The sequence below is a fragment of the Gracilinanus agilis genome, chromosome 4 (assembly GCF_016433145.1).
Source record: "Gracilinanus agilis isolate LMUSP501 chromosome 4, AgileGrace, whole genome shotgun sequence".
Lineage (NCBI taxonomy): Eukaryota > Metazoa > Chordata > Mammalia > Didelphimorphia > Didelphidae > Gracilinanus > Gracilinanus agilis.
In genome coordinates this window covers 106,849,786-106,872,529 of record NC_058133.1, presented here as the reverse complement: position 1 = coordinate 106,872,529, position 22,744 = coordinate 106,849,786, and the positions used below count along the sequence as shown (strand labels likewise).

The 22,744-nt window shown below is 40.6% G+C and overlaps 1 protein-coding gene across 1 annotated transcript in view; it reads left to right on the top strand.

The window, feature by feature from the left end:
- The window catches only part of LOC123245961 (renin-like), a 41,778-nt gene extending 21,372 nt beyond the window's left edge, over window positions 1-20,406 (top strand). The window contains exons 4-7 of the mRNA XM_044674929.1: window positions 8,642-8,780; window positions 9,907-10,048; window positions 11,852-11,950; window positions 20,245-20,406. Coding sequence (XP_044530864.1) covers window positions 8,642-8,780; window positions 9,907-10,048; window positions 11,852-11,950; window positions 20,245-20,406 — 542 coding nt within the window. The remainder of the gene's footprint in view (window positions 1-8,641; window positions 8,781-9,906; window positions 10,049-11,851; window positions 11,951-20,244) is intronic.
- The last annotated feature ends 2,338 nt before the right edge of the window (window positions 20,407-22,744 follow it).

Here is a 22,744-nt window from a genome sequence, read left to right as displayed (position 1 = left end):
GTATTCTATTTAAGATTTTTGCATCTATGTTCATTAGGGAGATTGGTCTGTAGTTTTCTTTCTCTGTTTTTGATCTCCCTGGCTTTGGAATCAGTACCATATTTGTGTCATAAAAGGAATTTGGTAGGACTCCTTCTTTGCTTATCATATCAAATAATTTGTATAGTATTGGGATTAGATGCTCTTTGAATGTCTGATAGAATTCACTTGTGAATCCATCAGGCCCTGGCGATTTTTTCTTGGGGAGTTCTTTGATGGCTTGTTTAATTTCTTTTTCTGATATAGGATTATCTAGGTATTCTATTTCTTCTGCTGTTAATCTAGGCAGTTTATATTTTTGTAAATATTCATTCATATCTCCTAAATTGTTATATTTATTGCCATATAGTTGGACGAAATAGTTTTTAATGATTGCCTTAATTTCCCCTTCATTAGAGGTGAGGTCTCCCTTTTCATCTTTGATACTGTCAATTTGGTTTTCTTCTTTCCTTTTTTTTATTAGATTGACCAGTACTTTGTCAATTTTATCTGTTTTTTCAAAGTACCAGCTTCTAGTCTTATTTATTAATTCAATAGTTCTTTTACTTTCGATTTTATTGATTTCTCCCTTAATTTTTAGTATTTCTAATTTAATTTTCATCTGGGGATTTTTAATTTGCTCACTTTCTAATTTTTTGAGTTTCATGCCCAGTTCATTAATCTCTGCCCTCCTTAATTTGTTAATATATGCACTCAAGGATATAAATTTCCCCCTGAGTACTGCCTTGGCTGCATCCCACAGAGTTTGGTAGGATGTCTCATCATTGTCATTTTCTTCAATGAAATTGTTGATTGTTTCTATGATTTCTTCTTTGACAAATTGGTTTTGGAGAATCATATTATTTAATTTCCAGTTAGTTTTTGATTTGCCTGTCCAGGTGCCCTTACTAATTGATATTTTTATTGCATTATGATCTGAGAAGGTTACATTTATTATTTCTGCTCTTTTGCATTTGTTTGCAATGATTCTATGCCCTATTACATGGTCAATATTTGTGAATGTACCATGTGCAGCTGAAAAGAAGGTGTATTCCTTTTTGTCCCTATTTATTTTTCTCCACATATCAATTAAATCTAATTTTTCTAGGACTTCATTCACCTCTCTTACCTCTTTCTTATTTATTTTTTGGTTTGATTTATCTAGATCTGAAAGAGGAATATTTAGATCTCCCACTATTATGGTTTTACTATCTATTTCCTTCTTGAGCTCTGCCAGTTTCTCCTTTATGAATTTGGATGCTATACCACTTGGTGCATATATATTGAGCAGTGTTATTTCCTCATTGTTTATACTGCCTTTAATCAGGATGTAATGACCTTCCCTGTCTTTTTTAATCATATCTATTTTTACTTTGGCTTTGTCCAAAATCACAATAGCTACTCCTGCCTTCTTTTTCTCATTTGACACCCAAAAGATTTTGTTCAAGCCCTGAATCTTAAACTTGTGTATGTCCCCCACCTCATATGTGTTTCTTATAGACAACATATGGTGGGATTTTCGTTTCTAATCCACTCTGCTATTTGCTTCCGTTTTATGTGAGAGTTCATCCCATTCACATTCAGAGTTATAATCATCAGTTGTGCATTTGCTAACATTTTCGTATCCTCCCCTATTCCTACCCCCTTTTTCTTATACTATTTCCCTTTAAACCAGTGGTTTGCTATTGAGCCGCTATCCCTTATCCCCTCCCTTGATTAACTTCCCTTTCTACCCCCTCCCTTATTTCCCCCCCTCTTTTTGTTTTTAAAGGCCTTATGAATTCCCTCCCCCTTCTTCTCCCCTCCCTTTTTTGACCTCCCCTCTCCCCTGCTCCCCTTGGTTTATCCCTTCTGACTTTCTCAGTAGGATTAGATAGAGTTTTATATCCCAATGGATAGTATAGCTACTCTTCCCTCTCCAAGTTGATTACGCTGAGAGTAAGGTTTAAAAATTACCTCTTTATGCTCTCTTCCTCTCCTTCTTATAATAGTATTTGTCCCCTCCCCCATCCCATGCCCTCTTTTTGTGTAATAGATTATCCTATTTTTCTTATTCTCTCAAGTTTCTCCTGTGTCCCCCTCCATTCACCCTCCTCTTTCCCACCCCCCATATCATCTTAGACCATTCAGCACTCCACCCTCTCCCCTTTAATCATTCTTCCGACCACTATAATAATGAATACTTAATAGTGAATAAAGTTCACTACAGAGAATTATACATAGCATTTCTCCACATAGGAATACAGATAATTAGATCTTACTGAGGCCCTTAAAAAGGCAAATTTAAAAAATTATGAGTTTTCTTTCTTTCCCCTCTGTTTCTTATTTACCTTTTCATGTTTCTCTCGATTTTTGTGGTTGGATATCAAACTTTCCATTTAGCCCTGGTCTTTTCTGTGCAAATACTTGGAAATCTTCAATTTTGTTGAATGCCCATACTTTCCCCTGGAAGTATATAGTCAATTTTGATGGGTAGTTGATCCGTCGTTGCAGGCCCAGCTCTCTTGCCTTTCTGAATATCATATTAGAAGCTTTGCGTTCTTTTAGTGTGGAGGCTGCCAGATCCTGTGTGATCCAGATTGGTGCTTCTTGGTATTTGAATTGTCTCTTTCTGGCTTCTTGTAAGATTTTTTTCTTTTACTTGGAAGCTCTTGAATTTGGCAATTATATTCCTGGGCGTTTTCTTATCTGGATCAAATGTTGAGGGTGATCTATGGATCCTTTCAATGTCTATATTGCCCTCTTGTTATAGAACTTCAGGGCAATTTTGCTGAATAATTTCTTTTAGTATGGAGTCCAAATTTCTATTAATTTCACCCTTTTCAGGGAGACCAATGATTCTCAAATTGTCTCTCCTAGACCGGTTTTCTTGGTCTGTCACTTTCTCATTGAGATATTTCATGTTTCCTTCTATTTTTTCAGTCTTTTGGCTTTGTTTTATTTGTTCTTGTTGTCTTGAGAGATCATTAGCTTCTAATTGTTCAATTCTATCCTTTAAGAACTGGTTTTCAGCTATAATCTTTTGGTTTGGGGCTATGATCTTTTGGTTTTCAGCTATAATCTTTTGGTTTTCAGCTATAATCTTTTGGTTTTCCTTTTCAATCTGGTCATTTCTGGTCTACAGTTGACTTGCCTCACTTTCCAATTGCGAAATTCTGCCTTTTAAACTGTTATTTTCTTGCCTGATTTCCTTTTGAGCTACTTCCCATTTCTCTGACCGAATCTTTTCCAACTTTCTCGTCATCTCAGTTCTGAACATTTCAAGAGCTTGTGACCAGTTCTGATTATCTTGGGATGGTTCGGATGTGATTGCTTGTTTTTCTCCTCTTCTGATTGCTCGGTAGTCTGGATTTTCTCTGTGTAAAAGTTGTCGGGTGTTAAAGATTTCTTTTTCTTGTTGTTAATCTTTTTCTCTCTCTTCTGGACTTCCTGGTTCTGGGTAGCCATCATTAGCCCAGCAGCTTCTCAGCTTTATCCTCGCGCTCAGGGTTTGTCTGCGGTCTTTTGGATCCTGAGGTCTGAGGTCTGGTTTTTTCCAAGGTCAAGCCCCCTGGTGGACCCTCTTGCTTGATCCTCTGAAGGAGGCTCCTTTATAAGTCTCAGGGCGCTGCTTCCACAGTCGTATACCCGTCTGCACTGGTTCCCCACTCTGGGTTTCAGAGCCTTCGCTCCCGCCTGTGTCCGTCTCCGCCCGCATCTCCACCTGCGCCTGCGCTCCGCGTCCGCGTTCAGAGTCCGTGTGCATTCCTCAGCTTTTTGGGGTCCCAAATCTTGCTGCTCTCAGGAACAGGCCCTGGAGCTGCCAATGACTCTATGAGTGGCCCAAACTTGCTCTATTTCTTTTGACCTGGCTTCGGCACTGCAGGTGGTGTGTTTGGGGGGGGGGGGGGGGCTTGCTCAGCCCGCGATTTAGTGAGAGCTGTTTCACCCCTTTATAGCATGGAAATGTCCCGATTCCATGTACCTTCCACACTACACCCTGTTGTGGGGTCCCTCCGTTCGACTGGGTTTGTTTTTATGCCCCCTTGAGAAGTCCTGTATGTTTCGGTCAGGAGAGGTTAAGCGCTGCTTTTTACTCTGCCGCCATCTTAACCCGGAAAACCCTGAGATAAGTTTTTAATCTCTCTGAACCTCAGTTCGAGGGGGTTGAATTAGGAGATGCCTAAGGTCCCTTCTAGTTCTAGATTCTATGAGTTTTCCTGTTAGAAAGAACCATCACTCAGAACTGGAGCCCTTGTGGAAGGCCTCCAGACACAAGAGAGATTAGACTTTGGCCTTGAAGGAATGGTAGGTCTTAGATACAAGGAAGCAAGGGGCAAGGAAACTTTGTTAGCAGAGATCTGAGGCAGAAAGGGACATGCTGTGTTTGGGGGAAACAATCAGGTTGTGTAGAGGATGTGTTTTGTAGAAGAGTGGGAGATAAGATTGAAGAGGAAAAGGCTAGCTAAATAAGAGGTAAGCTGGGGTGAAACTGGATTACTTTAAATGCCCTGATGAGGCATTTGGACTTGATCTCGTGAATAAGGAGCAGCTATTGAGGGTTTTGAACTGGGGATAATAGAAGAAGAAATTATGTCTAGAAAGCTGTCTTATTAGAAGACTAAACTGGCAGCTGCTCTGCTTTGGATGGAGGCAGGGAATGCAATTAAGAAGCTATTAAATAGTCCAAAGGTGTGATGATGAGGGCCTGGACTGAGTGGCAGCACTGGGTAGTGGTAGTGGAAAGGGAGGATGATGGAGTCTGGAAACACAAAAAAGAAAGAAATTCAAAGACTTACAGATTGGCTCTGGGAGTTGGGGCAGAGAGAAGGATCAAGGATGATTCCTAGGTTTTTAGCATGAGTGAATGAGAGAATAGTGGTATCCTGATCAGTGAAGCAGTAAAATCCAGAAGTGATGGACTAATGTGGATGGGAAGGTAATTAGTTTAGCTCTGGACATATTGGAGAGAGAGTGGATAAAGAGTTGGCTAGGAGATCTGGGTTTAAGTTCTGCCTCTGATATAGCCTGGCTATGTGGCCCTGGGAAAATCATTTAACTACTCAGTACTCTAAACCCAAAGCATCAAACACAGTCTCCCAGGCTATCATGACACTCTAAAGAATAGCCTAACCATATTAAAATGAAATAAGGACAGCTATGTGGCACAGTAGACAGAGTACCAGCCTTGGAGTCAGGAGGACCTGGGTTCAAGTCTAACCTCAAACATTTCCTAGCTGTATGACCTGGCAAGTCACTTAACCCCAATTCCTAATTCTGGCTTAAAATTGATATAAAAACAGAAGATAAGAGTTTAAAAAAAAGATACTGGGGACCTGAATTGTTTGTGAGTAGGGGAGAGTCAATGGAGAAGAAGAGTTGGAAAAATCAAAATCAAGAGGGGCTGATTGACAGAGAAGGAATCCTGAAGAATAGGAGGAAGGACCCAGAAATCAAATGGTAGAGGCATTAGTCTTGAAAAGGAAGAGTGACATTTCTTCTTCTGTGGCTAGAAAAGCATGGTTCTAGAGGGCATTTGCAGAAGCCACAAGGCTAGGATGGATAATTAACATTGTATAGGACAGTGAGGATCCCCCCCAAATCTCAGGAGACTAGGACACTAGACTTTCTCATATGATGGAATTTTACAGGGATCCATAGAGAGTCTTGCATGGTTTCAAAAAATCAACTTTGCAGGCACAAGGTAGGGGGAAGCCCTTTGATTGAGAAAGGTGTGGGGGCCAATTGAATGGATTGTGAGTCAATGATGGGATACCACAGCCCAAAAAAACAACTGTGATTTGAGGCTGCATAGCTTCCATGAGTAAAGATGTGGTAGTACTATTGACCAGTCTCCTGGCTTGCCTAGACCAATTCTGGTAAACACTGTTTGGTTCTGGGCATCTCAGGACAAAGAGAATCCTCATAATCTGGACGGGGTCCAAAGGAGGGCAACCACAAAGATAGAGAACTCTGAGTCATGGATGTTTAGCTGGGGGGGGGGGAAGAAGATTGGATTAGGGATGGTGGTGAACATGATGGCTGTCTTCTAGTACTGGGAAGACTACCAAGTTCAAAAGAGATTAGGCTCCTTCTATTTATTCCCAGAGGGCAGAACCAATGGCAATCCAGAGAAGTTATAAAGAGTTGATTAGGCTGGTGTCAGGAAAAAAATTTGCTAATGACCAGAGCTGTGTGAGAAGAGTGGGGGCTGCTTTGTGAGATAATGGTTTCTCTCTCACTGGAGTTCTTAAAGCAAAGGCTGAATGGACACTCAAGCATAAGGTATGGGATAGTGGAAAGATACTTTCCAGGTTTGTGCTGGACATTCAGCAGTGTCAAACTCACATAGAAAAGGGGCTTTGCTGAACCACACATCCATATGGGCCACATGTTGACTTATAAAACAAGAAGTTGATATTTTCTGTGTTTTCTTCTGTTTTCATTTTGTTAAACATTTTCCAACTACATTTTAATCTGGGTCCTGAGAACTCTTTTGGGATGCACCAGGGCATTGTTTGACAGCTTTTGATACCTCTTAGGTGCCCTGTGAGGACCCCTCCAACTATAAGATTCTATGATTCCAGGAAGATGCAGAGAAATTTTCAAGTAAGGTGAAGGTATCTTTGCTAAAAGGTTAGCAGTGACCTTTTTTGTTTTTTAGCCATTACTTTCTATCTTAGTAACAACTCTAAGACAGAAGGCCAAGGAGTTGAGTGATTTGCCCAGGGTCACACAGCTGGGAAGTACAGCAGTGACCTTCTAATTTCAAACCCAATTGTTTTCCTCACTTTACTTGACTTCTCTGTAGCCTTCTCAAAACTCTGGTATGGCCTTTCATGATACAGCATTGTCCTGGTTCTCTTCCTACTTCCCTGCCACTTCTCAAAGTGTATTTTTTTTATTTTAAACCCTTCCCTTCTATCTTAGAATTAATACTGTGTATCAGTTCCAAGACAGAAGAGTGGTAACACCTAGGCAATTGGGGGAGTTAAGTGACTTGCCCAGGGTCACAGAGCTAAGAAGAGTCTTTTGTCAGATCTTAACCCAAGACCTCCCATCTCTAGACCTGGATTTCAACCCACTTAGCTACCTAGCTTCCCTCCTCTCTACGTGTTTTACTAGCTCCCATTTTACATCAGAGACTTGTGTTACCAGAAAAGGATGTGTATCAGTCAAGTCATGAGGATAAGGGAGAATGAATGAAAATTCTATCGGCTTCCATGTGAGTTCTGCAGATTGAGAGGAAGGACAAGGAAGGATGCCCTGAGAACTCCCCACAAGTGTCCATGGAGCACAGTTAAATAGGACATGGAAGAGTTGGGGGTTGTGATCTCCACCTGGGGGAGGGGAGAATATCCCCTTATACCATGATAGGTCATTTATCAAACAAAGGAGGAAAGAGGCTGAATACTGAGAGTTTGAGATGCAGAGAAGAGGAGGGAGCCTACAGTGGCTTATATGTCCAGTAGCAGGCATATAACAAACATGTGCACACACTTGAAATCTTGCCCATTTCATTTCTAAATGTCTATTGCTCTAAACTTAGGAGCACCAGCTAATGAGATGTGGGCTGAAGTCTGTGAGGTATCACTTTGTTTTCATTTGTTTAGTTTTTAACCCTTACCTTCCATATTTGAATCAATACTGTGTATTGGTTCTAAGGCAGAAGAGCAGTAAGGGCTAAGCAATGGGGGTGAAGTGACTTGCCCAGGGTCACACAGCTAGGAATTTCTCGAGTGAGATTTGAATCCAGGACCTTCCACCTCTAAATCTGGTTAAAACACTGTTAGGGGTATCCTGGGGATCAAATGAAATGCTAAGTGTGAAAGGGATGGGAGATGAGAGTGGCCAAATAATTCCATCAATTCTTCCCTGTCTCTTTACAGGAAACCCAAGTGAGGATGCAAGCCCATCCCAACATGGCTCCAGCTTCCCTGTCCATGAGCATCCTTAGTAGCATGACCCAAAGTCACACACTCTACCAGCCCAGAGAAGCCCCAAAGAGGCCCAGGCTTATTGGAAGCTGACTGCTGATATTCTCTGCACCAAACCACCCTCCCCATTCCTTGTGCATTCCTACCCTTACCTTCCTCTCATCTTTCCCAGAAGCTCTTCCCAGGTGCCAAGCCCAACTCTTTGGGGCCTGGGCCTGTCTGAAAGTACCTAAAGCAAGAGAATGGGTGCCAATTTACATCTGATTTTCATAGTACTCATTTGCACATCCCCATCCCTCCTCCTTTCTACTAATTGCTGCAGTGACTGCTGGGTCAGGTTGGGCTGACCCAGCCTGAAAAAATTAGAGCTGTCCAAAAATGGCAAGGATTGATTTGGGAGCAAATGAATTCTCCCATCATGGGGTCTTTCAAGGGAAAGCTCAATGACCATTTGTTGGGGGCCCTGGAGAGGAGCTCCTTATTCAGGGATGTAGCAGGATATAAACTCAAGGCATGAAGGGCCCAGGAGGTCCCAGCTATGTGACCCAGGAAAGGAAGAGAATGCATATCCCCTGGCTTTGCTCTCCCACACTGTCTAATGCCTCCTATCTCCCATGGCCCAGTCCCTATTCTCCAAACCCCTTTCCCAATTTCCCCCTGAACCTGTTTCCCCTTGACCTTGAGTCCTCAGACCTCAGGGTGAAAAGATTGTCATCTGCCCTCCAGGAGTTCAGGGCAGAAAGCTGGAGAGCTGATACTCGGAGGCAGTGACCCCAACTATTACAAAGGGACCTTCCACTACATCAAGACCAGCCACCCAGACTTCTGGCAGATCCACATGCAAGGGTCAGGAATCGCCATTGGTTCTAATTCCATTCCACCTTCTAATTCACCTTGAAATCCAGACACATCAACATTGGCCAACCCCAAGAGTTTTTGTCACCCACTTCTCTACATTCAGATACCTCTGGGATGACTTCTATCTATCCACTAATATCCTTCACTAGGGAGCACTTCCATGGACTATTTTTTAACCCTTACTTTCTCTCATAGAAACAACTCTAAGACAAAAAGGCAAGGGCTTCTAGCAGGATTAAGTGGATGTCCCAGGGTCCCACAACTAGGAAGTGTCTGAGGTCAAATTTGAACCAAGGTTGTCCTGACTCCTGGCCTGGTGTTCTATCCACTGGGCCATTCAGCTGCCCCTACCATAGACTATTGAGGGCAGGGGGGAAGGTTATCTGTTTTCTTTTCTTTCATTTTCAGTTACACAGAGAAACAATTTTTGACAATTGTTATCTGACATTTTAGGATTCAGATTTTCTCTTTCTTCCCTTCCCCTCCAAGGTGGTAAATAGTCTGATAAAGGTTATCCCAGTGATTTTATGCAAAATAGATTTTCATATTCCCCATGTCTGAACTGAATATATATCAAATGTACAATTAAAAACCTCCCTCTCCTCTAATACGTGGAAGCTCTAGCCCAGTGTCCTCTAGGAAATCTCCCCAGTTTCAGCTCAACTATTTTTCTTTTTCTCTTTTTTTTATCCTTTACTTTCTCTCTTAGAATGATTACTGTGTATTGGTTCCAAGGCAGAAGAGCAGTAAGGGCTAGGCAAACAGGGTTAAGTGATCAGAATCACATAGCCAGGAAGTGTCTGAAGCCAGATTTGAACCCAGAACCTCCCATCTCTTGGCCTGGTTCTGAAACCACTGAACTACCTAACTGTCCCCCAGCTAACCTATTTTCCACCTATATAACACATTCTCTAAAATACTCTTTCCATGTATTTGGAGCATCACATCTGCCCTCTCCTCTATCCAAATATCAACTTCCTGAAGTTACCAATTGTATCTGTTCTTTGCTCTGTCCCCAAGATCCTAATCTGAGGCTCCATGTCTCTGGGGGTGGGGCAAGTGGCTGACCCTGCTGGCTATGAACCCTCTTTCTGTCTCTGACCTTCCCATACAGAGTAGCTGTCAAGTCTCAGGTGGTGTCCTGCGACAAGGATTGCAATGCAGTGGTGGACACAGGAACAACCTTCATCACAGGCCCATCTGATCCCATAGGGGCACTGATGAAGGCAATTGGAGCTATGGAACAGAAGCAAGAGGTGAGTAAGCCAGACTCTGGGAAGAAGAAGAGAGTGGGGGGTTACCAAAAAGGGCTGAGTAAAAACCAGGATCCTGAAGTTGCCTTCACAGAGAATGAAGGGCCACTGGGGGCTGATTCAGAGGTGGTTATCTCAAAGGCAGTTGTCCCATTTCAGTCTGCCCCATTCCCTGCAAATACTATAATTTTTCAGAGAATATCACAGATTTCAGAGTTGGAAGGACCCTCCGAAGTCTTCATTCTACCCTGTTCAGAAATTCCCTGCACAGCACTCTTTACAGGTATTCATCCAGCTTCTGCTGGAACACTTCCACTGATAGGGAGCTCACCACCTTACACAAGATAGACATTTCTATTTATTGCCACAAAATTTGAGTATTGGCACCATTGAGGTGGCTAAGTGCATAGAGTGCTGGAACCAGAAAGATTTGAGTTCAAATTTTGCCTCTTACCCTTATTAGCTACGTGACCTCGGAAAAGTCACTTAACTTCTGTTTGCCTAATTCACTGGAGAAAGAAATGTCAAACCACTCGAGTACTTGCCAAGAAAACCCCACACCAGGTCATGAAGAGTTGGATGCAATTGAAAAACAACCAAAAGTTCAACTGTTAGAAAATTCTCCTTGAAAGCAGAAACATAGAAGAAAAACATTTGCTTGTTCACTTGGTTCAATGGGGATATAATTGGGGATATAGATTCTAAATGATCACTCTACTGCAAATATTAATAATATGGAAATTGGTCTTGATCAATGATACATGTAAAATCCAGTGGGATTGCTCATTGGCTATGGTGGGGGCGGGGAGTGAGGAGGGGAGGGAAAGAACATGAATCATGTAACGATGGGAAAAATATTCTAAATTAATTAATTTAGTTAATTAATTTAAAAAAGAAAAAAGAAAATTCTCCCTAAGTCAAATGTATCTTTATAATATCCAGCTATTGGAATAGGGAGGATTTACAATAAAAATATGTATATATAATAAAAATAATCATATATATTTTTATTTGAAGGATTATCAACTAGGAGATAAATAGTAATTAGTTCTACTTGTCCCCTGAGGGCCATTTCTAAGAGCAATGAGTGCAAGTAGTCAAACTAGATTTCAACTCAGTGGATGAAAAATTGTCCTAAAATTGAGGGCTGCCCCAAAGTGCCATTCCACTTTGGGCTGCCTCAACTGAAAATGAATCCCCTATTACCTAAGGAAGCAAGCGATCATTTGGTGATCACCTGATGGCTCTGCTGGAGATCAAAACTGGCAAATGTTGAAAAGAAATGTTTAACAAAATAGATAAAAATGCAATACAACATAGTGAAGGTTAATTTGTGACTTTTCTGTTTGACACCATTGCTAGAGAGGCGGTTGTTTAGTCATCAACAGTTCTGTCCAAATCTTCATGACCCCATGTGGGGTTTTCTTAGCAAAGATACTGGAGTGGTTTTGCCATTTCCTTCTCCAGCTCATTTTACAGATGAGGAAACTGAGGCAAACAAGGTGAAGTCACTTGTCTGGGTTCACAGAGCTAGTAAGTAACTGAGGCCACACTCAGGAAGTCTTCCTGACTCCAGGCCCAATAGTCTATCCACTCAATGCCCCTATAGAGGCAGAGGAGCTCCCTGTTCAGATTATAGGGGATACTCAATGATCTCTGAGGTTACTTTCTATTCTGACTCCTGAACCTGGACCACTGAGAAAGGGGACCCAGATGACATTTCAGCCCTTCCTTACTGATCTATGCATATGTGAGGTCTAGAATGCCTGGAACTCACACAGGCTTTGGTACCCTTTCTGTCCACAGTATCTTGTAAAATGTGACTCAGCATCCACCCTCCTGAATATCTCCTTCAACTTTGATGGCAAGAACTTCACTCTCCAAGGTTCTGACTATGTCTTAGAGGTAAGCTTCTGGATCATTCTGTTTCTGTTTGTCTGTCTCTCTGCCTCTCTTTCTTTCTTTCTCTTTGTCTGTCTCTGTCTGTCTGTCTGTCTGTCTCTGTCTCTCTTCCTGAAGGAGGAAGCCATGGGAATTAGGAATCAGCTACATGACTAAGAACCCGGGGAGGGGGGTCTAGGGGATGAATATAGAGAGTTCAAGGTACTCCTATGCTTCCTCCATAAAAGAGGGTTTATTTACTAACTAGCCCCAAAGCAATAGGGCTATCCAGTATTTGTATCCCAACAACCCTATAAAGTTGGTAGTACATAAATTTTATCCCCATTTTACAGATGAGGAAACTCAGGATCAGAGACCTAATGGGATCATGAGGTCACAAATTTAAATTCAAGAAGAGATCTCAAAAGCCATCTGGGCAAAACTCATTTTACAGATAAGGCAACTAAGTTTAGGTCAGAGAATTTAAGTGAATAGACTGTGGTTACAAAGCTAGTAAGTGACAGAGGTAGGATTTGGACTTAGATCTTCCTGCCTTTAAGTTAAGTACTTTCTTTGCTACACAGAAGAATGGGATGATAGAAATAAGAACTCACATTTCTCCCAACAACCCTGTAAGGTTTTTTGACATGACAGATGAGGAAACAGGCTCAGAGACATAAAGGGACTTGCTAAAGATCATACAGCTAACTGGAGAAAGAGCTCTGTCCTGGTCCCTCTTATCTTGCTATACTTTCTCTCACTTTCCTTCTCCAGTGGATTAGACAAACAAAAGTTAACTGACTTGTCCAGGGTCGCTGAGCTAATGAGTATCTGAGGCTGAATTTTAACTCAGGTCTTCTTGATTTCAGATCCAGTACTCATCCTTTTAGCCACCTCATTTTCTATACATTTTCTGATCTCAGTTCCTGTGGGCTCAGTTACAATCTATATTCTTGTCTTTATAGTACATTAAGGTTTATAAAGTGTTTTTGATTATCCTAGTGATTGGGCATGTCCTCTCATTTGTCTGCAACTAAGACCTTTTTGATCTTTACAATTTCTTATTTTTTTTAACAGTTACTTTCTGTCTTAATAACAATTCTAAGTTTAAAGGGCAAGAGCTAGGTAAATAGGCTTAAGTGACTTGCCCAAGATCACAGTTAGGAAGTATCTAAGGTCAAATTTGAACACAGATCCTCCTGATTCCAGGTCTGGCTCTTTTATGGTATTAGAGGATAAATTATGTTGATATTATACAATACAATGCAAATATCCTATGTATTTCTGAATCTATATTTGTTTTCTATGACAACAGTTGGCTTTCTCATGCTGTCTATGGCTTCTGCAAAACTCCTTCAAATTCCCATTTAATTTCTTAGACTGACATGTGATTTATCAAAACCACAATGGGGAAAGGACACCTGGATATGGGGATTTCTTTCTTATTGATGACTTCCTTGGGGTATAAGCCCCAAAATAAAGTCTCTGTTTTAAAGAATATGGATGTTTTCATCACTTTCTTTGAATAATTCCAAATTGCTTTCCAAAATGGTTATACCATTTCGCAGCTTTGCCAACAATGTAGCAGTTCTGTACAACTCCTTTGGCACTAACCATTATCATTTTAATATCATTTTTGCCAAATTGCAGCACATGAGATGAAACATTAGGATTTTTTATGTGTATTTCTCTAATTATTAGGGATTTGTAGCAGTTTTCCATATATTTGTAAACATATTGCATTTCTTTAGAGAACTGTTTGTGAGGAATGGCCATTAGTTTTGGATGTATGAATTAAATGTTTATATAACTCTTATCAGAGAAAAATTTTCCCATTCAATTAATGCCCTTCATCATATATATCAAACCCTTATTTTCTATCTTAAAATCAATACCAAGTATTGGTTCCAAGGAAGAAAAGTGGTCAGGGCTAGGCAATTATGGTTAAGTGACTTCCCTAAGGTCACACAGCTAGGAAGTATCTGAGGCCAGATTTGATTATTCTATATATAATAATGTCTAGCCAGAAGCATTTTCAGTTTCAAGAAATCAATGTAATCTATTTTATATTTGTAACGGTCTTCATCTCTTTTTTGATTAAGACCAAATCTCCTCCCCATGGCCATGAGAAGTATATGATGAACCTCTTCTCATTTTTTATATTATTTTTATTTTGTTCATCCTTAAAATTAAGTTTACATTTCCATTTAGAATATATTGTAGAGGGGGCAGCTGGGTAGCTCAGTGGATTGAGAGTCAGGCCTAGAGATGGGAGGTCCTAGGTTCAAATCCTTCCCAGCTGTGTGACCCTGGGCAAGTCACTTGATCCCCATTGCCCACCCTTACCACTCTTCCACCTATGAGCCAATACACAGAAGTTAAGGGTTTAAAAATAATAAAATAAAATAAAATATAGAATATAGTGTAGAAGGTGGTGTAAGGTGTTGGTCTAAACATAACTTCTGCCATTTTGCTTGCCAGGTTTTATCAAAAAAAGTTTTCCCCAAGTCAATTTATGATTTTTTTATTTAAGTAGATTATTTTATTATGTTATTAGGTTCTATAAAGGATGACCTTGGTAATTTGATTTTCATAGCATTAAAAATATAACTTAATTTTGGTAGCCTTATAATTTTTATCATATTGGTGCAGTCTAGCCATGAGCACTGGATATTCCTTCAGATATTTAAATTCTTTATTTCTTTAAGAAGCATTTGCAATTGAACTTATGCAAATCTTTTGTGCACTTTTGGAGGTTGACTCCCAGATATTTCATGCATTTTGTACTTATTTGGAATTTCTCTATTATTGTTACTAAATACTGTTGATTTTTAAGGACTTATTTTGAGGCCTGTAACTGTGCAGAATCTATTAATTGTCTTCACTAGTATCTTTGCTGATTTCTTAGGATTTTCTTTCTTCTTTTTTTTAACTTTCCTGCTGCCTTAGAATTAATACCAAGGGAGACAGCTGGGTGGCTCAGTGGATTGAGAGCCAGGACTAGAGTTGGGAAGTTCTAGGTTCAAATCTGGTCTCAGACCCTTCCTAGCTGTGTAACCCTGGGCAAGTCACTTAATACCCATTGCCTAACCTTCAATATAGTATTGATTCTAAGACAGAAGGTAAGGGTTATTTTTTTTAAAAAGTTGATACCAAATATCACTTCAAAGCCAAAAGACTGATTAGGACTAGATAACTGGGGTTAAGTGACTTGCCTAGGATAACATGGCTAGGAAGTATCTGAGGCTAGATTTGAACCCAGAATCTCCTCTAGCCAGCCCTGCCTCTCTCTAGGATTTTTTAAGAAGCCCAATATATCATCAACAGAGATAGTGTTATCTCCTCATTAATTCTTTTCTCTTCTCTTATTGTTATTGCTAGCATTTCTGGAACTATATCAAATTATAGTGGGGAGAGGGAGCATCCTTGCATCTCTTTTGTATTTATTGAAACCAATTCTAGTGCATCCCCATTGCATATGATGATGATCTTTTGGTTTTAAATAGATGCTTTTTGAATTAAAGAAAAGGTCTCCATCTATGCCCATACTTTGCAGCATTTTAAGAATAAAAATATTATACTTTGTTAAAGGCTTTTCTCTGCATCTCTTGAGACAAACATGGGGGTTTGGGATACCTGGATTTTTAATAACCTAGGTTGCTAGATGGCACAGTGGATACAATGATGGTTGATAGTCTTGAAGATCTGAGGTCAGATCCTACCTCTGATCCTTTCTAGCTATTTGGTCTTAGGCAACTCATTTATTTCTGTTTGCCCAAGTTTCCTCATCCATAAAATAGGGATAATAATAGCTCCTCCCTCCCAGGGCTGTTGTGAGATGTCAAGTGCTTAGTATAGTACCTGACATATAATAAACAATATATAAATGTTAGCAATCATCATCATTATTACTAATTATGTGATTATTTTTCTAATATTGGACTAACCTTCCATCCCTGGTATAAACACCACTTGATCATAATGAAGGATTTCTTTGATAAATCACTCAAATGAATTTTGTTTAATATTTTTAAGTCAATGTTTATTAATGATATTGACCTGTGATTTTTTGTGTTTTACCTTTCCCTGGTTTAGGTATTAAGACTCTTATTTGTCTCACAAAAGGATTCTGGTAGGGTGTTCCCTTTCTCAATTACTGGAGATAATTTGTAAATTTTGGGTATTAAATATTCTTCAAAAGTTTTAGAGAGTTCAGAACAGCTAGGTGGTTCAGTGGATAGAATGTCATATCTGGAGTTGGGAATAACTGAGTTCAAATCTGACCTCAGACACTTCATACTAAGTGAACCTGGACAAGTCACTTATCCCCAGTTGCCTAGTCCTTAAGGTTCTTCTGTCTTGAAACTGGTACTTAGTATCAATTCTAAGATTAAAGGTAGGTGTTAAAAAAAAGTTTTATGGAATTCTACTATGAATTCATCAGGACCAGCAGGTTTTTTCTCCTTTTGTAGTTCATTTATAGATAAATTTATTTCCTTTTCTGAGATGGAATTATGTAAAGTCTCTATAAGGTCTTCTGAAGGTGGGGATATTTTATATTTTTGAAAGTATTCCTCTATTTCTTTTGTGTCCTCAGTTTTGTTAACATACAACTGTACACATTGTATTCTGGTTATTCTTTTTATTTCTACTGATTTTGCTCTGATTTCACCTTGCTTATTTGTTACCTTATTGATTTGATTTTCTACCCTCTTTTTAATCAGATTGGCTAAGGATTTATCAATTTTATTTGTCTTCAGCTTTTAGTTTTTTTATCATTGTTGTATGGGGTTTTTTCCAATTTATTTCCCTCTCTGGTTTTTAATATTTGTTCTGCAAAAGCCTCTTAATTGGTCTCTTTGTTTCTAGTCTCATCCTTCTCCAATATGTTATTCACCACTACTGAAATTATATTCCTAAGGCACAGCTCTGACTCAGCCATGCTTTTGCACAAAAATCGCCAATAGCTCCCTACTTCTTCTAGGATATTAGCATTTATCATGCCTTATATAAACCTGATAGCCTACCATATTCCATCTCTGCTAAAATGCAGGCTTCTCAGTTTGACTCACACCTATGTTTTCCAATCTTAGTCCATAGTTCACTCTTGTTCCAACTCTATGGCTCAGCCAAACAGTAAACTCCAAACTCCATCTCGTGCCTTTGTAGACTCGGTCTTCCATGACTAGAAGTCCTACCTTTCCAATTCCACCTTTTAGACTTCTTGCCTTCATTTAAAGCTCAACTCAAGTATAACTTCCAAAGGGAACCTTTTCTTCTCCTCTCCATTTGTCAGTGTTCTCTTCTCAAATTATCTTACATCTGTTCATCCAGGTGTGTATTATGTCATCTCCAGTAGAATGGAGAGTCTTGGGGTGAGGGTGGGAGGCAGCTGGGTAGCTCAGTGAATGGAGAATCAGGCCTAGAGACAGGGAGTCCTAGGTTCAAATCTGATCTCAGACACTTCCTAGCTGGGTGACCCTGGATAAGTTACTTAACCCTCATTGCCTAGCCCTTACCACTCTCCTCCCTTGGAACCAATCCATAGAAGGTAAGGGTTAAAAAAAAATACCAAAATGGGGGCTCCTTGTGGGCAGTTCTGGTTATTGTTTGTCTTTGTATAGCCAGCACCTATAGCAGAGTGCAGCAATTGTATATTCTTCAAGTTTGTTGAAATGAATTGAATTAAGAAACCTGGATTCTAGGGGCTGCTCTGTCACTAGTCAGCTGACAATTCATTTCCCTGCTTACCTGTAAAATGTAATAATTCATTTCTTTCCTGTAAAATAAGACAGTTGGCCTGTATTATATCTCAAAATGTTTCCAACTCTAAGATTCTACTAAATATGGGCAGCCAGTAGACAGAGAGCCAGGCCTGGGGTAAAGAGGTCTTGGGTTCAAATTTAACCTCAAACCCTTCCTAGCTGTGTCTCCCTGGGCAAATCACAACCCCAAGTGCCCAGGTTTTCCCACTCTTCTATCTTGTCTTAGAATTCATACTAAGACAGAAGGTAAGAATTTAAAATTTAAAAAAGATTCCTTTAAATAGCTCTTTTCCCCAGAGATTAAGGCTATCCATAAGGCAGGCAAGAGAACCACGACCATGGTGTGGTAGATTGTTGTTCTTTGATTTTAGGCAAGTTCTTTAACTTCTCAAACTCCCCTGGTTTCCTCATAATATAAAATGATGAAAATAATGTTTTCATTAGCTACCTCAGAGCATATCTGAGCCTTGAAGTACTTTGGAACTGTACTTGGTACTTACATTTCATAATATTAGGCATTTATTATATTTGTATTGATTATTATTATTATTGAGAGCTTCACCATGGAACCACTTCAAGAACTTCTTCTGAAATGTCAATGGCTCAATTAAAAATAGACTAAGCTGTCTCCAGCTCTTAGGGTAACCTAAGTACCAAAGAATTGTGGAAGTGGGGCGAAGGAGAAGGTAGGAGGAGACCTGTTCAGGAAAGCAGAACTACCCAAAGATGTCCTTGGTTAAGAGTGTGGAGGTGATCTGCTTCATGACAGGGTCAGTCACCCTAGGTTCTTTTTCCTCTGGACCTTAGTGTTCTTACAATTTCCCATCCAAACTAGAAGAAAGTCAGATGTATTTCTGGAGAGGATTTGTATTTCACATCCTGAGGAAAGTGATAGGAAATAATAAAACTTATATGTCACTTTAAGAGTTATAAAGCACTTAACATTTATTCTCATTTGTTGAGATAGCTTTAGGCTGGGAATTTTCCTGGAAGCTACCCCCTAAAAGGGGACCATCAGTGGGGTATGGAGTGAGGTTAGGGGTGGGAGATCGATCATCAGAAAGGGACAGCAGGGGATACCTAGATAGCACAAAGGATAGAACACCAAGGCTGAAATTGAGAGCACCTGGGTTAAAATATACATTCTATCCAAAAATTTTACCTTCCATCTTAGAATCAAAATTGTGTATTGCTCCCCAGGCAGAAGAGTGGTAAGGGCTAGGCAAAGGGGAGTAAGCAAATTGGCCAGGGTCATTCAGCTAGGAAGTGTCATGAACTCAGGACCTCCCATCTCCACACTTGGCTCCCTATCCTTTTAGTCACCTAATTAAAAAAAAAAAAAAAAAACTTTACCCTCTTCCTTAGAATCAATATTCTGTACTCGTTCCAGGGCAGAAGAGTGATAAGAGACGGGCAATGGGTGTTAAATGATTAGCCCAGGGTCACACAGCTAGGAAGTGTCTGAGGTCAAATTTGAACCCAGGGCTTCTCATCTCCAGAATCGGCTCTTTATCCATGAGCCACCTAGCTTCCTCCTAATTATGTTTTAATCTAGTTCAGGTAGCATTGGGATCTTTATATGTTGTCCACAGCAGTGAGTTTGGCACATCTGGAATGGATAATCTCGAGGGTCAGGCAATAATAGATAAATATGAAGTCTTTCACACAGGTTCCAAAAAGTAACTTCCCAAGTGCAAGAATGGGGAGATGTAGATAGAAGGCAGTTTGACAAAAAAAAAAAAAAATCAGAGACATTCAGTGACCTGTACACTCAAAATCAGTCAAGAGGGTGATAGAGCAGGGGAAAAATGCTGATTCCATTTTAGGCTATAGTGTGAAGGCAGATACAAGCTCTGCTGCATTCTGTCCTGATCAGACTATCAGAGGCACTACATTTAGTCTTGGGTGCCACATTTGTGGAAGAACATTGATAAGCTAGAGATTTTGCAGAGGAGGACAAACAGGGTGGTACAAAAGATCAGTTTAGGATACTAGGGATGTCTGGCCTAGAGAAGAGTTTGGGGGGAGAGCTGGTGATGGAGTGGTGGTGGTGGAAGTGATCATTACCTTTATGTACTTGAAGGGCTAACTGGAGGAAGAAGAATTGGTATGTTTCTGCTTGACTCCAGAGAGAAGAGCTAGGAAAGATGGGTAGAAGGTTAAAGAGGTTGAAAAAAGCTTATAACTACAGGACTGATATAAAGAACCATCTCCTGATGCTAATAGCTAATGCATGGTGGAATGGGCTGACTCAGGAAGCAAATGGGTTCCTCTCTTCTAGATTGCTTTTGGCATAAGGCAGGATGACATTTGTCAAGCATATCGCATTAGGAGTTCTCCTTCAGGTTGGACTAGATGCCTTCTAAGCTTCCTTCTAACTGAGCCTCTGAGATCTTGTCATCCTCTTCCTTCCAGTGCCAAGATTCTGTGATGTTTATCATAACCAGGAGCTAAATTGAGTATTTGCTAAAAGCTGGGATCAGAGGAAGAAGGGGGTGAAGAACCAGGCAGGTTTGTTAAAGGGCATCAGTCCAAACTAGTCTCTCCTTGTAGAACAAGAACAGCAGCGATCCGATGTGCCTGGTGGCCTTCCATGGCAAGGATGTAGCTAAACCAATAGGACCTGTGTGGGTGCTGGGAGCAACCTTCATCCAAAAGTTCTACACGGAATTTGACCGGCATGACAATCGCATTGGTTTTGCCTTGGCAGCTTGACCCATCTCTGCTCACATCCCTGTTGGATCCTGCTTTCTCCCTGTTGTGCTTCATCCCTTGGGCCTGGGGCAAGTCCCTCCATCAAGCTCTCTAATCCTGCAGACCACTGTTAATCTTCTGCCTTAACTGAGAATAGAATAAAGTTTTATTGCTCAAATCTGGATCTGTCTTTTAGATGAGAATGGGGTGTAACAGGAACTGGGAGAAGCAGCACAAGGTCTCTTCAGAATGTAAAAGACAATGATCCTGCTATATGCTCTTAGACAAATCCATACAGGCTCATAAACTCTGATGTAATAATGGACATATGTATCACCCTTTGTTATAAAATTGCAATATCTTCTTCTTTTAAACCCTTACCTTCTGTCTGAGAATCAATACTAAGTATCAATTCTAAGACAGAAGAGTGGCAAGGGCTGAGCAAATGGGGATAAGTGAGTTGCCCAAGGTCACACGGCTAAAATGTGTCTCAAGCCAAATTTGAACCCAGGACTTCCCATCTCCAGGCCTGGCCACCAAGCCTCCCTACAATAGCTTCTTCTTCCTTTTTTTTTTTTTAACTTAAAATTTTGTTTTCAATTAAATGTAGAAACAATTCTTGAAGATGATTATCCATCATTTCGTGATTCACATTCTCTCCCTCCCAAGGCAGTAAAGAGTCTCATAGAGGTCATACCAGTGCTGTCATGCAATCCACGTTTCCACATTCCTCACCCACAATAGCTTAATTGCAGCGCTGTCCCTTCCCCCTCTGTACAATGTGCCATTTGAGTTGATTTTTCCAGCAATGAGGAGATATTTTCTTGGTTTCAGGAGCTGTCAAGGCCAACAAATGGGCAGCCTAGTGGTGACTGAGCTTCCCCACCCTTACCTAGACTCAGGCTTTGGAAAGCAGACCCTGTTTGTTGCCAAGCTCTAACTTAACTCTCCTTGCAACCAAGGGCAAGTATTTGCAAACCAGCTGGTCCAAGCAAAGGGTATAACCAGCGATTGGGCTGCCCAGCAGCAAAAAGCTCATTGGCTCATCCAGGGATTATCCGTGACCTTGAGGCTCCTTAAAACAGAGCCTTCACCAACTGAGCTGATCAAGCCCAGACGCTTACAGATGTATGAAAATACTCACCCATCGATGTGTGGATGTACACCTGTACATGCACACAGAACCAGAGACAAGCATATACTGATGCAAAGTACACATGAATGTCACAGGATGTACAATGTACCCACGTGCATTCATGACCCACCAAACATAGGACAATTGCCAACATGTAGGGGTGATACTTTGCTCAAACACACTCACTGAATTTCCAGAGTCTTCAGAAATTATCTAGCTCAACCTGGTGGCTATAAGGAATCCCCTCTACCCTGAGCAAATACACAAACTGCACTGGGAACAAACAACACGGAATAGGTGCCCACAGTTGAGGCAGAGGGAAAGGGAAGACTGCCCCATAATAATGTGAAGCTAAGGCTGGAGAGGCTGCTACAGAGGAAGAGGACAGGTGGGCAGGGTAGAAGCTTTCCCTGAAGCACCATCAGTTTGAGTTTACTTTAAAAGAATTAATTTTGCTCAGTAGGAGCTAGATTCTATTTTTTCTTAGACTTGTAGTTGAAAGGAATACAAGTACTGTCAGTACCTTCCAAATTTAGTTTCTGAGACAAAGCCTTGTGGCCTCACCTTAGTTGTGCATCTGCCTTATCGATGAGCTGGCTATATGTACAAAACCATGTGCCAAGAACCAAACATCCACAGGGACACTGGAGAAGGCTTTTGTGGGTCCTAAATAGGATTGAAGAATTGTACCTCTGTGTTACTGTCCTCAAGGGGGCTTGAGCCTTTCCTGTAATATGTGTGGCTTAAACGACATCACAGAGAAACACATCTTTTGGCCATAGACTGAATTTCCAGGCATTGGCATTCTGTACAATCACAAAATATGATATTGAGAAATCTATCAAGCTGTTGCATGTTGCGTCCTATCTGTGACTGGGCCCAGAATGCAATACCCCAGAGGATCAGTCACTTTCTCATTGACGTGGATGCTCCCTCTAATGATGCATGGCATAGAGACCATCCATACTTGCACTACTGGTTATGCCCTCCAATAAATCCACTGCAGGGGTTCTGCCTAATGTGCTGGGAGCCTTTTTCTCATTCATTTGACATTGCATGAATATAAATGGGGCATGAGAGCTACTTGGATTAGACATAGGAAAAGTGGCTGCCTATTCTTCTTACTTTGAAGCCGGTGTGGTCAGAGAAGTACACAGATGAATAGATATTAGCCCAATAACATAGGGAGCAGTCATCTCTAGGAGATACTAGAACAGATCTATC